Here is a 16,624-nt window from a genome sequence, read left to right as displayed (position 1 = left end):
AGGTTCAACTGGGATTCGTTTGCGTCTCCCGTGAAAACCAGATTGGTATGCAGTTTATTGTACTTTGCTAAGATCGACACATCCCTGAAAATAATCCACTAGCACTACAGCTATCCACTTCTGACACCTAATGAAGAAGATCCCGCATGGGTGCCATCTCTAGAGATTAAATGATTCCACCTATGGTAAGAGCTTATTTGGTTCACGAGGTATCCACTTAGGCGTCCATTTCTTTGTAAAGAACAACAGCTAAGCCAAGTTGTTTGCTTTGTTCGTCATCGTGGTCATGTACGTAGCATCCGGATCACATCGAAGCAATCTGCAATCACAGATCACAAAAATCTGTGAATCCCGAAATGAAAAGCAGTTTACGGTACAATGATACTTCTAAGATAGAATAAACTAACAATCGTTGGATACCGTCTGATTCCTCAAACCCTTGTTTCAACTGCAAAACTTCCAAACTGCTACCCCTATATTGAAAGAGACAGAGACCACTATGGCGTTTTTCGCAAAAGTAACTTAAGTGTACACAACTATGGATGTGTAAACTGGATTATTTCCATCTATCCCACAAGCCTTTTAAGAATAAGCCAATGGAACTTCCTGATGGCTTTCAATGTGCGTTTTTGGTGTACAAGATTTGATTTACAGTACGGATTTCCTGCTTCTCAAGCTAGCTACCCGGCTTTCTCTACTGTGCTAGAACCGTTATCCTTAAGACCCAAGCTCATTGGGAAATATTCTGATAATTACTTATAGAAATGGGCACATCTGGTAAACTTCATACTCTGCGAATAAAAGGATATTTTGTGCACCCGGGTACTGAGGGTTGAAAAAAACGTCATCTCTAAATCGATTATTTGACCTAACCTCTTGGTACGGTGGCACTTTTTACGCGAAAACAAAAACGCCTTATGCCAACAGAGGAAAGCGGTCAGTTGGATTCACAGTGACTGGTCGTGCTGTCGAACGTACACCAACCGAGACAGCACAAGAGTATACTCCAGTATAAATACATATATAGGGTCTCGTTTCGTTACAAACTTCCACTTTTGGAAGCCTCATCAAATGAGCATTCAAGTGGAAACAGTAAGTATGGACGCCTACCTAATATGCATCCCAAGCCAGTCACCCAAAAAAAAATTGACCATCTACTTTGACTTCATTAAACAGCGCTGCTTAGTGGGCACTCAAGCGAACAGTTCTAGCAAGCAAGAGGACGTCCTATGTTATCTTGGTGCTAGTGGAGTAAGGTATCCGATAAACGTAATCGTATTTTGTTGACTGTGGACAGGTCCGCATTCGTCCACCGAACGTCAAGTTTGTTTCGTTGCGCGGTGCTCAAGACCACCACACTAAACATCAAGTGGTGTTTATGTTTACACTAAAACCGTAGTATTTGCTATCAGGTCATTGAGTTTGGGGATTGTCGGGGATTTTTCAAATGAAAAGGGTGGTGACATACCAGCTCCCACAGAGGCCGCAGTGGTGACATACCGGTTTATTCCCTGCGTAATTTTCCGGTTTTATGTGATGTCAGGTTGTCTACACCTTGACTACAGTCCACCTTTGAAATCCCTTATTTCGCACGCTGGTGCGTAAGTAGTTTCAACGAGTTTACTGCGAAATTGAACCGGGCGGCAAAACGGTATGCCGCATCGTATTTATAGCTACCCCGTCACCCACACACTTGACTGTTCAGCTCACAGTCGCTCACTGGATCACGAGACGTCTTCTTTCATATCCACGATCCACGTCACATTAAGGTGACTCATCAGACATCGATTGTCTGTATCGTCTAGTGAGCGTAGCAACTGCTCACGTGCTGACACGCCCACGTACACGCAAACCGACCTACATATGGGGAAGCCGAACACAATTAGCACGCACAGATTCGCGCGCGCAGGGAGCAGGAAGTCAACCTCTCCGCAAGCCCACGGACAATTATGGAACACGTGTAGCAGCTATACTGCGAAGAAAACACGTTCCCGCCGTCCGGACTCTCACCAAGGGACTCTCACATACGACAAGTTCCCTTGCTCCACATTTTATATTGCCTTTATTTTATACATGTTGCATATCGCTTCCGTAAACTACTGTCAAACTTGCTAAAATCTTTTATTAGTGCATACACCTGATTTGTGTTACGACCATCATCGAATATGCACTAATATATTTTGTTGTTTATCAATAAGCGTCCACGTGAATAACACCCTTAAAGATATTGTACTGACTTGGCGAAGGGAACGGAATCCGGAAGTCGTCCCAGTGACCAGGGCCATTGGGGAGGGCGTTTGCGAGACCGCTTGGTGCGGTGTGAAGAAAGTGCAGTCGAGGTTATTTTAGCCAATCGGGCGAACAATGCAATAACCTCTTCAGCACTCCACAGTGACTGTTCTCCCAAATGAACACCAGACAACCGCACCAGCCAATCGATTGATCTTTCGAGAGATCAAATCGTCAGCAATACTGTTTGAGTGACCCCGTGCAACCTGCAATCAGCACACAGAGAATGGGCGTCTCAGTGACCAAAGTAAAGCGCCAGGCTTGTCGTACTAACCAGCTGGTGCTCTGTCTGACCTTCATTCATTTGAATGCGCGCGAGATCAGCGCTGTTTGAGTAGTATGTTTCCCTCCAATGGACCCATGGTAAAAGGTCCCATTGAACTCACATAACCATCCGACCCTGGTATTAAATCTAAGCATTCCTATTTTGAACGCAGGTGTTGCGGATGTCGGGCAGGGAATGTATTTTCCTGTAAATGGCACAAATGTCATGCTGAGTTTTTATTCCCAGCCGAACCGAGACCTAAATTCTAAGCACATCCTGAACCAGTCGACGCCATTTTTCTTCAACCTCTGAGTTTGAGGAAGATTTCGCACCCACCCCTCTCATCCGGTCAACCGCCAAACTGAAAGTGCGCGCAGACAAGTTGCTGTTTCTTGAAAGATTATTTACTGAGAAGAATATCTGTACAAATAAAAGAGCCTCTCTTCACCTTGCTTTTCGTAGGCGGTTGTTTGGTCATTCTATCGATGCTAATCCAACCAAAAACTATCTCCCAAAAAAACATTTACGTTCACATGCAAAGGTGCAACTGTCAAACCTAAGAAAGGTTTTTCAGACAGAAGCCTTACTTACCACAGGAAAATACAACAGTCCAAAGCATGTGCCGAGCAGAGCGCACCCCAGTTTGGCAAGGCTGAAAAGTAACTGCGGCCAGCGCACCAGTTCGACCAAACCAGTGGAGAATAGATGGTCACAAAAACCCCGGCTGAGCAACGTCCAGGATTTGGAGAAAGAGTGTTGCTCTTCAACTGAAATGGTTTTGAAGATGGAGGCGTGAAATATAAGTAGGTCAAGTAACAATGATGTCCTGGAGCATAAACTTTCCCAGTCATAAAAACGCCTTAACCAAGGCTTTCAGATGGAAGACAACCTGCCGTCCGGAACCCAGTTGATTTAGAAGTGCGATTTTTATCCATAATGTGGAGTATACTGGCACTGCTTAAAATAAGTGATTGTAGCGGCCAGTATAAACTAGCGCGAACTAGCTCACCAAGAAGCGTCTGCCAACTCTTTCTAGACTCAAATTTTTCGGCACGTTCCAGGACTTTCATCCGCCCACTTTCATCTGCCCACTAGATATGAATAACCATGACTGGCTCTTAAGAGGGTAAATCCAGCAACTTCATTCAGTTTTTCACGTTAACCCTTCTAAAATGACATTAAAGGCCTGCCTACCCGGTCGAAAATTGGAAAATCGGCTAAGTGGTGAGGTCTATCCACCTGACTCAACCAGAGGACTTAAAGATATTTGTCACAGTCTGTGGTCAATAAGAGATTTTGTGGTAACTCGACCCCTGCTACTGGATACAAACTTATTAGATCTGTCCATATCACTACACTTTAAGACGGCCACTCTCAGAAGGCTCAAGTCAGTTCCTCCTCTTGTTAACCATTTTCCTCGGTTTACATGCAGTGAGCCCACAGCAACTTGAAACAATCCACACAAAGTTAAAAATCGAAATCCTGTGTAACGATCTTTAGAGAACAAAAAACATTAGATGATGGAGTAGCAGCAGAGGGGCACTAGAATAACTCAATGCTGGAAGTTGAAGAGTTAGCAAAGGACGCAATCGCACAAAAAGGCTAAAAATTCAGCTAATCATCACAAGTTCTGTTAGGCTTTCTAACTGTTTTCAGACCCATTTATTGGAAGTTCGATCTTCAAATGCATATCAAGGCTTATGTTGTGGAAACAAGCACGATAAGCAGCTCTCTGGCCAAGAAATATACAAAAAACTAGTGTTTTAAAGAAACACACTCATTTGCAAATTAATTTTGCGAGAGACTCACCTGAAAACCAGCTGAATCTCTCGTTTGTGATGTTTCCAGGCAACTAAATGTGCTGCACCAGCCCGCCTCATGTTTCAGTCGCTACGATACAGGTATACTTGTAATGCACTACTCGTAAGGTTTGTGAAAATTTATCGACAGCCCACGACCGGTTTCGTCCTTTTTTGGGCTCGTCAGGTAGGCGTAGTTCCCGAGTTTCCGCCAACCTGATGTTCTACTTGAAACTAAATTGCACGAAATTAGCGAAATACACCCATTCGCAAATTAATTTGGTTTTGCGGGAGACTCACCTGGAACCCAGCTGAATCTCCCGTTTGTGTTTTAAATTTGAACTGACAACAGCCCAAGTGGGATGATTTAGACCATCCAGGCCTGTACGTGAAACCTTAAAAACTAAAATTTATAAGTTTATCGCATTAGTCCAAAATGCATCTGTACGGTATTCTGTGAAAAACCTACAATGGTTGCTAAACTAATGAATAAACCTTGTTACCTGATACCCCTCCACACCCTCTCTGGTAAAAGTTCACTCCAACCTGCCTTTGGAAAAGCCGTTCTTGTGTTCGTCAAATGATGACACCTAACACTTTAATTCAATTAGACTACCTTGGGAAATTTTCCGGAATTTAATCATGTAAACGTACTTTAGCATCAGTTATTTCCTCACTTTCCGGTTTCAAAGTTTCTGCTTACAATACCCACAGTATACAGTAGTGTCTGTAGAAGAGTACCCCAGAAAAACTGCTTTCGCGCTCCTTCGATTCTTTTTGTTTAACTTGCAGAACCTTTGCTTTTTTGTGAAAATTGAATCAACATTTCCTATAACGTTCGATGAATTACATAGCCTTACTGCCTTCTGCTCTTGTTTGCTTCTTACACCGCATCCTACAGATTTTGCCAACGTGCGACGCAAAGATTCGGTAAAGTTCATCTAACCTTGAAACGTAACCCCAGTCTGCATTCCAAAACCTGGCATTTTCCAGACTTTTAAAGTTCTTGTAATGCAAGCCGGGAGTGAAACAGTTGGCGAGATATTTTATCGAATCAACCCGCTTGTCTGATTTGATTCGAACCAAGACGGAAAATGCTGGATACATGAGGCTTCTTGTGCAGTTCCATGTGCTTGATGCTCAATTTACTGGTCTGGGGTATGAATCCCAAAAACAAAATGTGCGGTAGCAATATTTTCGTAAATGAGAAGTTAAGCAATGGGATACGGAAATAAAATAGCCCACAATTTGTCTAGGACGTAGATGTAATGCTGCCCGTCAGACGGAAACATCCAAAAGCCACTGCAGTGACGTCTAATTTAAAACAATCGGTCGGTGCACAGCAATCTCATGCATAGAAGCGATCTGATTTGAGCAGCTGGAGCGTTCTCAAGAGAACTTATCCAAACCACAATCTGTTTTTTGGTTCCAACAGAGAGTGTCTAAAAAGGTTGTTATTGGGGAATGAAAAGGTTTATTGGACAATGAATAGATCCACGGGTAAAAATCCGATATTGCTTGTGCTGCATGTGAATGGACTACTTAACAGTGTCCATTAACACTCACAATAATTCGTCTGGTATAATCTCTGAGTGATACGGACAGGCTGTTTTGTACTTCACAACTGATTTGCTGGTAACTGTCTTGGCAACTGTGTCCACCAGCTCTCTGTATCACGAAGATGTGATACAGCATTCTAACAGATACTTTCTAGTAAACATTGTTGTGCACCCCTCGCCCTAGATCACAGCGGATAGCTGCTATGAAAGTCCATCCCTGAATAAGCCAATGGAATTAATGAGACTGTTCGGTGTCGTTCTGATAGAATCACTTGCATGTCTTACAGAAGTGCTTGGGACGATGAGGATGGACCAGCTGAAGATCACACATTTAAACCGGGTTTATTTTTTGGGATTTTATTAATAATGGTGGTTTACTGATACGGAATATGTGGGATCGAAACGGATGTTTAATCTCATCCCCAAAATAGTGATAAAGGGGAACCTTCTATAGAAACTAAAACATTTTGGTGGTGCAGATGCAGAACGAAACGCATCTTTTTGTTCAAAATTTAAATTCCTATAAACAGAAGGCCTTAGATCCCGCATTCTGCCTTCTGGCAACTCGTTAGAAAATAACTATTGTTATGATGGCTCAAGGTTTCCTTCTGACTAACGAGCATTTAATAGTAGTACAATGAAAAGCACCTCTTAGTAGGTGGTACACAACAGATTGGGGTCATATGGAGTAATGCTTTGAGGGGACGCCAACCTTCCTGTGTTTACCTACGGGAAGACAGCCTACACTAATATACCAAAACTGTAGTGGCCATGGCTGACTGACACCACTGGCATCTCTGTTTTCTACCCTGAGACCATATTCATATTCAAAATGCTTTTGCAATGTGCATCCAACTAAACGATACGAAACCAAACTTACTGTACTTCATGGGATATGCTCGCAATACGGCTTTACCTAGGCAACAAACACGAATGGATAAGCTCCCCCATATTAACGCCAACTATTTTTTCGCAGCGGCTGTCACATGGCCCAACTGAGCTGCTGTACAGTTAGCAGTTTTACTTCCCTGTAATTGCTTTCCCTAAACAATGTATATTCTGCGGTTGTTAATTAAATTGCATGGTTGCGCCAAATCCCCGTTAATCGTTCTGGACGACGGGACTTAGAGACAACGTGGTCCAAATAGAGGTAATCACTGTTGACAGGAAACAGACATAAACGAGAAAGACATTGATTTATTATGGGAAAACCAGGTGTTACCTTACCTAACATCAGAAACCGTTCATAGTTCCTAAGGCCGTCAGTTACCATGTCGTAACCGGGCGACCAGAAACGTTTGGCAACAATAAAGTTGCCAACCATTGAAGTACGAGAGCCTCATTTATCGTTGCAAATTTGGCGCTTTGATATTTGCTCTCAATAAGTGCCTCCAGGTATCCGACCGAATTCGGCTGAATGGGACTGGGCTGAGTAAATATTTAACGTATTATGTCGAGAAGTGTCACAAACATCCCTCAATGTGTGTGGATGGGATTCGTTTTGTTTTTCCTGATAAACTGAATCAGATTCTTTACTATCCACTATTCTTCTTTGTCATGGATGCATTGGAAGGACTTTAATCTCCATTCCAGGTTGCAAAATCGCCATCCTCCTTGGACTAAATGGTTAATTTGGTTTAAAAATATCTACGGCATATAGACAAGAAGAAAAAAGAAAATTGTCATTTTTTATTGAACAAAATATTTTTCCTTCATTTATCAGTGCTCTGATCGATCGATGGGTTGACGGCTCAATAGTTTGAATATTAATGATTCCGTTCCCGTGATTCCAAAAACCAGTAATCCATTTTTTTATTCAATTTGAAAGCGATACTGAGTTTTGGCGGTACTGGAGTAGCTATCATTGCCACTTATTTTCACCAGCGGGCAGAGGGGTTGGGAATTCAGTCAGGACACAGTGCTCCACCAGGAAGACATAACACGCCCCACACTTCACATCGTACGAAACTAATGGCTGTTGAACTTTTCATCCTGATCTCAGTATGTTTAAAAATCACCGTAGGACAGAGTATCACGAAAAGTGTGAATAGGTGGAAAAGTCCTGTGCCTTAAACTAAACAGAAAGTGTCATCTAGACTCTCTGTAGGACACTTCAAGTTGGTTTTCGGAAGTTTCAAGACAGAAATTGATTATCATAATGCACTTCTCTTCTTCCGCAGCACTGAATTTCTACATTTTCTTTTATGTCGGTTTATTAAATGTACATCCCTGTTTCTGCCAGTTCTTATTGGCTGACCTGTGAATATCGCCTCATCGCATTCATCAGTGAATGTATAACAAAAAACTACGCGTATAATTGGCAGTATTCACGCTGGGCTGTTCTGGTGCCTTAGCCATCTCAAACTTGTCGAAGTAGGATGTCGTGGAAACACACCCAGGTGGTGTTTTCCCAAAATTCGTCGGACAAAGTTGGTCTGGAACGTGCAAAACTGTTGCTTCTTGCTTACCTATGAGTGTGAACACACCAGACTCCAACTGACGCAACCGATGTTCTATCCTCCACCACATGTTCCCGGTACACCGTTCTTTGCGGTTTTCCAACACCTCAGAGTCATCCAACGGCCAACTGACCAGAAGTACTTTGAGTATTGCGAGAATCTGGAAAGGAAGGCACATTGAGATGGACAGCAACGAAGCCAAGCTCAAGCTCCCCAATGCTTGTTGACATATCCTTTGGTAAATTCCGCCAAGGATAGATCGTAATGGACATGGTGCACTAGCGGCAGGAGAATGATACCTGAAACCAAAGAGAGACTCAGGCTCACGGTCTGCAAATTAATAAACACGGAAACCACAAGATACAACACAATAAAGAGGCCATTGCGCCACAAATACATCAAAAAGAGATCTGAATACGTCATCAGAGTTAGTGAAAATTGGAATGAAAATCGGAATGCTCTAGGAAGGTTCGGTCAGCCCTTCTCCCTGAAAATTACCTCATACTTCAATTTAGTGGACCGCCAGAATAGTTAAATTGGCGTGGCGAAAGATCCCCTCCCGCCAGTGAAATGAGTATAAGCGAGTACAGTGTTTTGTCTGCTATCATTAAACTAAAGAATCTTCGCCAATTTTATTCCAGGTTACACGCTCCCGGAAATCAATATCCCAGGGGTTCGTTGAGCTAGACAACTTTGCCAATATCCTTGACATCACCCGTAAGGAGTACAAACAGACGACTTTACCTTAGCTGCTGACGAAACTTTAGAAATGGAACTTCTCAGCTCAGCGCACACAAAAATAGCCATCCATACAACCTGAGTTACCAATGTTCCGCCCAATAAAAATCCTGGGAACCTGTTTATACACAGATGACTCATCAGTGACAATGTGAAGTTTGATTAACGTGAACCAGGGACACATAAAAAACAGAGATTTTGATTTATGACGTAGCTGCTGAGATATACTTTTGTGCAGAGAGATAGTATAGGACCATGAATTGGTCTGATATCGCTGTTAGGAAAAATAGGACTTTGTGTGCTGAATAAGTGCTGTGTGTGAGTTGAACTAATTTACTTGTAGAAACTGGCCTACGTCAAGATAGAATAGTCAGTGCTCAATTGATCTAAACATTCTCATTATTGTGTTGGGAGCAGGTAAATTATTACTCTATTCGGACGGCCCCACTATGACTTATAGATAACTTTTCTACCCAAGAAAAACACCTGAAGCGATACTCATTTTACTGGTGGCCTACTGAGGTACGGTCACTTCAATGGAAAAATGTAGGTTTGGGGCTGCCCAGACACCCACCTGATGAATAAATCTGCGTGTTTTTATCATTTCGGTAACGAGCCTTAGTGTTCCGAGGTGCAAGTGTGTCAAAACTGATGTTTATTACTGGTGCTTTTGACTTTTACTCTTCAAGCATGGACAGCTAAATCAATTCTTAGTAGCTGGGTGTTTTCGAGAGACCAACAAAAGGACATTTGCTGACTGCTCGTCTGCTAACAGAACTCTGCCCCGTCGACCATTCTCACTTCCATTCGTGGGTGCCTTTTTGTTTATTTAGTTCAGCTACTAATGAGCAACAAGTAAGCGTCACAAAATTGAAAGATCATGGTAAGTAACGCTATCAGATTTGAGGGCATTATTCGTAGGACCAAACAGACCGCTGTTTCATCCGAGGAAATCACTTCGGATAGTTTCATATGGCCTCTTACATAGCAACCTTATCAAGCCGGCGTAAAATAAAACCAGTGAAAGATCAGCAACTTCCTGAAGCTGCCAGTTGGCTAGACTGCCTTAAAGCGAGTGAATAACGCGGAGGAATGCACTACCTTTATGTAGCGGTTCAACCCAGGGTTTCGAAAGCCTAATGGTCGCATCGAATCCAATCTCCTCTGAGGGTGACTGCACACACTGATATCACATTTGTTGTTCACAATGGAGCTAGTTCCAGAAAAACTAACTAGCTTCGTACTTCGAAGTACTTGAGAGGACAAAAAGTGACCAGAATAAAACAAGCTATGAAAATTTTACTTCCAGACATCATCACCTCCCTTTAAGGCAACAAACCAGTCGCCACTAAATGCCCAGTTAGTGCGCCAAAAAGAATACAATTTTGTACTTCTCAAGTTATTTGACTTTGAATAAACTTCCATTGACGTCAACCAGTTGTTTGCCTTCAACCGCCTTCGTCTGCCTGACGTTTTGTTACTGTCATCGCCCGGCTCATCGGCAGTGACAACGACGTCTTCCTATTACAACTGTTCTACTTCCCGGCGGCCAATTCAGAGTTTGTTTGCAAAGTATTTAAGATTCGTCTTTGGGTGTGGAGCAATTTAGGGCGTTTTCCAAGTATAGACAACTAGTAGTGAGTCATTTCAGTTCAACCTGATTGTCCGTCTGTGATAACGGTCCAATCAACTGACAGCATGCACTGCTACTGAGAAACGCCCACACAAATCAAAGGCCGATTTATGTGAGGTCAGACAACTGCGCTTCTGTTAACTGACACCAGAATCAAAGAGATAGGTGTGAATGCTAATTTAATCGCGGAACATTGGCTTCTTGTCTGATCGTGTCAATCATTCACTCTTGAATAGTTCTTCTGTGGCAGATAAGGGACTGACATAATACTTATAACGAAATCAATGTTTCGCTGGGTTCTAACATGAACAGTAAAATGACAGTCGCAATCAAGTATTACTGACAATGTTGTGCGTTCACACCCTGATTAGTGGACAAAATGTAGTCATAAGCCTTTATTCGACTGATGAAAAACGAGTAGAGGAATAAGAAAAGTAAACCTTTATTATACGTCCAGTAGTTTGAAAAGGTTGGTGTAAAATATGCGTTGAAGATGCATCAGGTGTACGTGCTATCCAATCCTCCCATGATATACCGGAAGAATGTTTCAGGTTCAGCTAGTTCAGAAGGACAAAGAAGACGATAAGACCTGGTAAAGAAAGAGGTAGTGGTGCGGTGGGGCTTCATAAGCACAACAGCTCTTACATCATCCCTATTAGTCGATGTGATTCAAATACAAGTCAGCATGTTTCACAATATAATCATTCCCGACATAATTGGTGGGCAGGGCAAACCCGTCTGAGAGGGGCATACAGCTATTTCTTATCTCTTTAAAGGCTACTGCAAACTCTCCAGGTATTTCGCGATTCTGTTACGCAAAGAACGATTCCCCCAGCTAAAAATGGTCCACCAATCTGGTCACCAATTAGAACGTAGACGTCCAAATGTTTCAACCGCTCAACAGTGGTCCTAAATACGATCGCTAAATAGCGCAGGCTGAATCATGGACAGCTTCCAAACTATTCGAAACCTGTCTGGCTTCGTTGGCCTAACTGACCAATATATCAAACTAGAAAGAGATGTTCAAGCATTATTGTGATGAACAGCAGTGGGTTTAAACTCCTCGTTTACGTTATTGATTCTTCGGCATTATTCATCAGATGCCAGTTGTCTATCAAAGCATGTTCACAAATCACTGTCAGGGTCGGCAAATGGTGAATCGAATGATGGCAAAAATAGGATAAAGCTGAATGATCCACAGAGTCTAAATGCGTTACAGTTTGCCTCCAATTCGCCAAAGTCTACATAGACAGGGACATGTGAGTACAGGTTGCGTCGCGAAATTTGATTCTGGAGCTACCATACTCTAGGACGAAGGAACATAGTAATGTTATTTCTATGATATTACGTGTTTCCGTCACAGTAAGATGCGTCTGTTGGATTAAGAAATTGCAATCGGATAATTTTAAAGTTGAAGAAAGATCCGAGTAGAAAATACTTGAAACCGATTGTGTAGTCATCGTTTTCGAAAAAGTTTGGTGACAATCTGTAGATTTATTGCTGGGCAACGTTTCGCTTTTGACACAAAAGCTTCTTCAGGCCAAGTGACTAGGTTCCGAGGTTGATCGAGATTTAAGGCGGAAGGATAACCAATCAGCTAAGTCAAGCTAAATCTCTGTTGGGTGTCAGCCGAGGGATTTTAGTGTGTTAGAGTGGCTGAACAAGTGCTGGGTCGGTGGGGGAACCTACATGTGTTTGGGTCCAGCCTAGGGTCTAGTTCTTCTGGTTCGGTTCATTTGATGGTTCCTCTTGAACTTCGTTTGAACCTTCTGTTAGTCTGTGTGGGTGAGCTAGTGATAAGAAAGTTGTGTAAGACGGATGCTGTGACCTTTGGTCGGTTGGGGTTTCCACCCCTACCCCCCGGTTTTTTCTAATGATCCTAAGTGGACTGACAACCACACCGTCACGTGTCAACTCGGCTTATCTAAGACCGCTTTCCATACACTCGCTAGCTCCACACCCTCGATTCTATTCACGCTGTGATGCTTAGTGATTTCCACCGCCTCAGCTATCAGCCCCCACCGACCCAACACTTGTTCAAGCACCCTAACACACTAAAATCCCTCGGCTGACACCCAACAGAGATTTAGCTTGACTTAGCTGATTGGTTATCCTTCCGCCTTAAATCTCGATCAACCTCGGAACCTAGTCACTTGGCCTGAAGAAGCTTTTGTGTCAAAAGCGAAACGTTGCCCAGCAATAAATCTACCAAACTTTTTCGAAAAAGATCCGGGTAGCTTTGGAAAACGTGTTACAAGTGAATAAAACTCACAAAATAAATCACTGGGACCTACTCAGCACGTCAAGTAATTCAGAAGTATCTCATATGTTTTAGTGAAAAGTTTCACTACTACATTAGGTGATACATTTGGCATGGAAGTGCTGTAGATTACCGGAATTTCTATTCATGTTCTAGCAACCCATTGCACCAATGATGAGTTAGAAGGAACCTCACCCCTCCACACACACACACACACATTTAAAATGGGCACTTTACCCATTATGATTTTTTCTAAGGGAGTAATACTGTGGCTAAAAAACTCGCATACTGGATTTTCAGAATAAACTGAGCCCAAAATGAGGGAAAAAGACAAATATGTTGCCGAAAGGACAATAAGTGGCTATCTTAAAGAATTGCACCCACTTACTGTCACAGTATGTGAAAAAAAGAAGTGGTGTATACGTTATTTAGTTACTGAAATATCCAACTCCCAAAAAGACAATAGGGAGTGTATTTCTGCTTTTGGTGAGTTAAGTCACCTTCTTCTAAGACGTTTAAGGCGTTCACACTACTCATATTCGGTGAACAGGTCGTGACCACATGGTTTGGAACTTAGATGTGAAAGCATAAAACGTAGTAATGTATCGCTTCCTCGAATTCGTTTTGCTACGTCCCAAGATGTAGTTAGAATCTTCAGTTGTCCTCCTAATCTGGATTGTATGCATGAATGACGTTTTTGTCATGCGTGTCCAGCCTAAACTGCTGGACAGCACCTTCAAAGCTGGATTTAGGATGCAACATGACAGGACATTCGAGATTCGAAGAATGCTTCGTGACAAAAGAACTGACTTGTATACTTGGTCCAAGGGAGAATTTCTCTGATCAATGGCTTTGCATCCAGATTTGTTCACCTTGGATTATATGAAATTCGTCACAACATGGCCTAATTCAGAGTGAACAGATCAAATCATCTCGATCTTTTATACAAAGGAGTTGGTTGACGAATTTCGTTTCTTTACCAGGCAGAATGTTAAGTTTTTGATGTCTTCATTCTTAGGCAACCTTAGGTATATGTGGTCATACAACAGACCAAATTATGGTCAAATACGCGGAGATGTTTTTGTTTGATCGATATCGAGAGATCAACTACGAAAACAGCAGTCACAAAAATCAACTTGGACTCTTCGTGGCAAAGCGAAACATTAAAATCTTGTGACCTCTTTGGGGATAATTTCTGTTTCACAGCATTGGAAGTAAAACAGTTTGTGATAATGTCGAATGTACATCTAATCGTCACGTGAAACTTTCTATTATCAAGCTGATGACCACCAACATCTCTGTTCGAAAAGAGCTCCGCACTGGCTGCCTTGCTCAGAACCCTACATAAGTTCGAAAAGTTAGCAAGTAAAGTAATTCGATGTAGTCCAACTCCACTATCAAAGCAGAAGTTGATCAGTAATGACCATCACATGTGGGCCAGGACCAGATTTGGCGGGAGATGGTTTAAGCAGGGGATGACACATCCTATAGTTAGTTTGTTAGTGTACATACCAGTGACTTCACCCGTCCTAACATCCGAGGTTCGTCAGTACCGTGTGGAACACTCTGGTTTGCTCACTGTTGCTAATGTCAGAGTAAGTTGCATGATCGACCAAAACGTGTGCCTCTGTTTGTACTGACCGACTGAAACAACAAGGTCACGTGTGCGCCAATACACTAACAGTCCAATTTCCAGAACCGTAGACTGAGAACACAAGTGTGGGTTCCGAAAACTACGGATACCCTAAAAACATTGTTCATTGAAAATAGCATTTTAATAAAGAGTTTCAATGGCGATTCTGAAAAATGTAGAAATGAAATGTGGACTATTTCATTCTATCAAACACCCTTGTTTATTTCTTTGAAAAATTTGAGTATTTGGGACTTCATTAGTAATTCCGGCATTGATTGCACCATTTACTTTCAATTCTCAGTCACCAGCAAAGGGCACTATCTATTACCATAAAGGTATGGTTGCAATTCGCGTTTCTTTCGGCTCAGTACCAGTTGACATTTGTATGGTTATGCTTGAAAACATGATTCAACAATGAACTCTTTCTGAACCAGGCTTTTATTGGTTACAGATCCGATTTGACGATGCCATATCTTCCCCAACATTCCACCTCCATTCACTCTGCAATCAACCTCACTAAGGATGAAAAGATGATAACTCATTTCTCTTCCTGAGTGCTTCGTTAGAAAGAATACGAGACACAGAAATTCAAAGAGCTGTGTGGTCAAGATAAATCACCAACTTCTACAGTTTTCTAGACTTGGGATACTAGAGGAAACCCACAAATGTTCGATCTACATAGCCTGTTGAAACTGCGTCGGTGATGATCTGATGCCGAACAGCAGCCTACCCGTGAAATTTCAATGCAAAACGGATATCCAGAATGGCTCACAAAATAACATCACCCAAAGATGAATGTAAGAAACTAAAACATTTGCTGGTTGCATAAAAGCCGATCTACTTCTCCTGTACTTTAGGAGTGATAAGACTTCCGAAACATTGACCCATCTTTTAACCACGTCCAATGTAGCACAAATATGGCACACTCCAGCAGCGGTTCTGGGATCAGAATCAAAATCGCAGATATACTGCTGGTTAGTAATTCATCAGTTTGTCTAGCAGACTCAGCACCTACCCGAGAGAATTCGGGATCAAAAACTAAAGACTGGACTTTCCAGGTACATGATAAGAACAGGCGGCACTCATTTGGTTGGTGCCATATCAATCCTGTACTACTCATTTGTTCCAGAACCGTGCGACAAACGGTGCTGAAAGCAACTGAGGCGGGGACCATTCCGTTTCTTGACCCCTCCTTGCGTGCTCAAAGTCGCAGGTGAATACTGAAATTTCCTTGGCCCACAAATCAGAGTCTCCAACAAACAAATAAAATAGATAAAGCTCTTGGTAAGACATTTCAGAACCTTCTTAGTCCTGTTGTATATTTTATAGCTGTAATTGCCTGAGGTAACTCTGTTGGCATTATATGTCTGCAAGCCTATGTATGCTTATTTAAAACCGGAACGTTTATGAAAATTCCTGTATCTGTTATGAGGTGCTTCGATGGAATATCCAAGCTAGTTTGACGAAATCCTAAATTGTCATGATAGCAATTTATTTACTGGAAACGAGATATCCTGAAGACGTTTTACGTTGTCCATAAAATTCATACTGAGTCGTTATCTGCCTTCTGAAATGACGCTTGCAGATATCCGACGAGTCATTATTAACCCTACGGGGGAATAGTACATAGAATATCAGGTCATTTTAACGTGGAAAATATTTGGTATGCCTGTTAGAAAGAAACCCAGCAACTGACAAATGTGGAGCAGGGCCGGTTCAACATATATTGTTTGTCAGCAGACTACTTGTGGTTCATCAGTCACTAATCCTACAGTATGAGATACGAGCATTAACTCAGAAGAAATCAGCCAGTAGCACTGTGTACGGCAATGGTAAAGGTGATACTATGGCAACTGCTGCTATAGAGTTCTTCCCCTCCAAGAGAAAGTTCCATGCACTTTCAAACTTCCTGCTAGATTGGAATTTTTCTCCTCGGCAGAAAGTGACCGATCAGAACACTTCGCAGGTTTTTTTCACATCTTATTCGTA

The 16,624-nt window shown here is 42.2% G+C and overlaps 1 protein-coding gene across 1 annotated transcript in view; it reads right to left on the bottom strand.

Moving 5' to 3' along the window:
* Window positions 1–16,624, bottom strand: part of T265_09034 (hypothetical protein) — a gene marked incomplete at both ends in the record, with an annotated part of 40,137 nt that overhangs the window by 4,855 nt on the left and 18,658 nt on the right. Inside the window, 2 exons of the mRNA XM_009174998.1 lie at window positions 3,146–3,321; window positions 8,381–8,670. Coding sequence (XP_009173262.1) covers window positions 3,146–3,321; window positions 8,381–8,670 — 466 coding nt within the window. The remainder of the gene's footprint in view (window positions 1–3,145; window positions 3,322–8,380; window positions 8,671–16,624) is intronic.

Source organism: Opisthorchis viverrini (genome assembly GCF_000715545.1).
Source record: "Opisthorchis viverrini unplaced genomic scaffold opera_v5_251, whole genome shotgun sequence".
Lineage (NCBI taxonomy): Eukaryota > Metazoa > Platyhelminthes > Trematoda > Opisthorchiida > Opisthorchiidae > Opisthorchis > Opisthorchis viverrini.
This window is presented reverse-complemented; position numbering and strand designations above follow the sequence as displayed.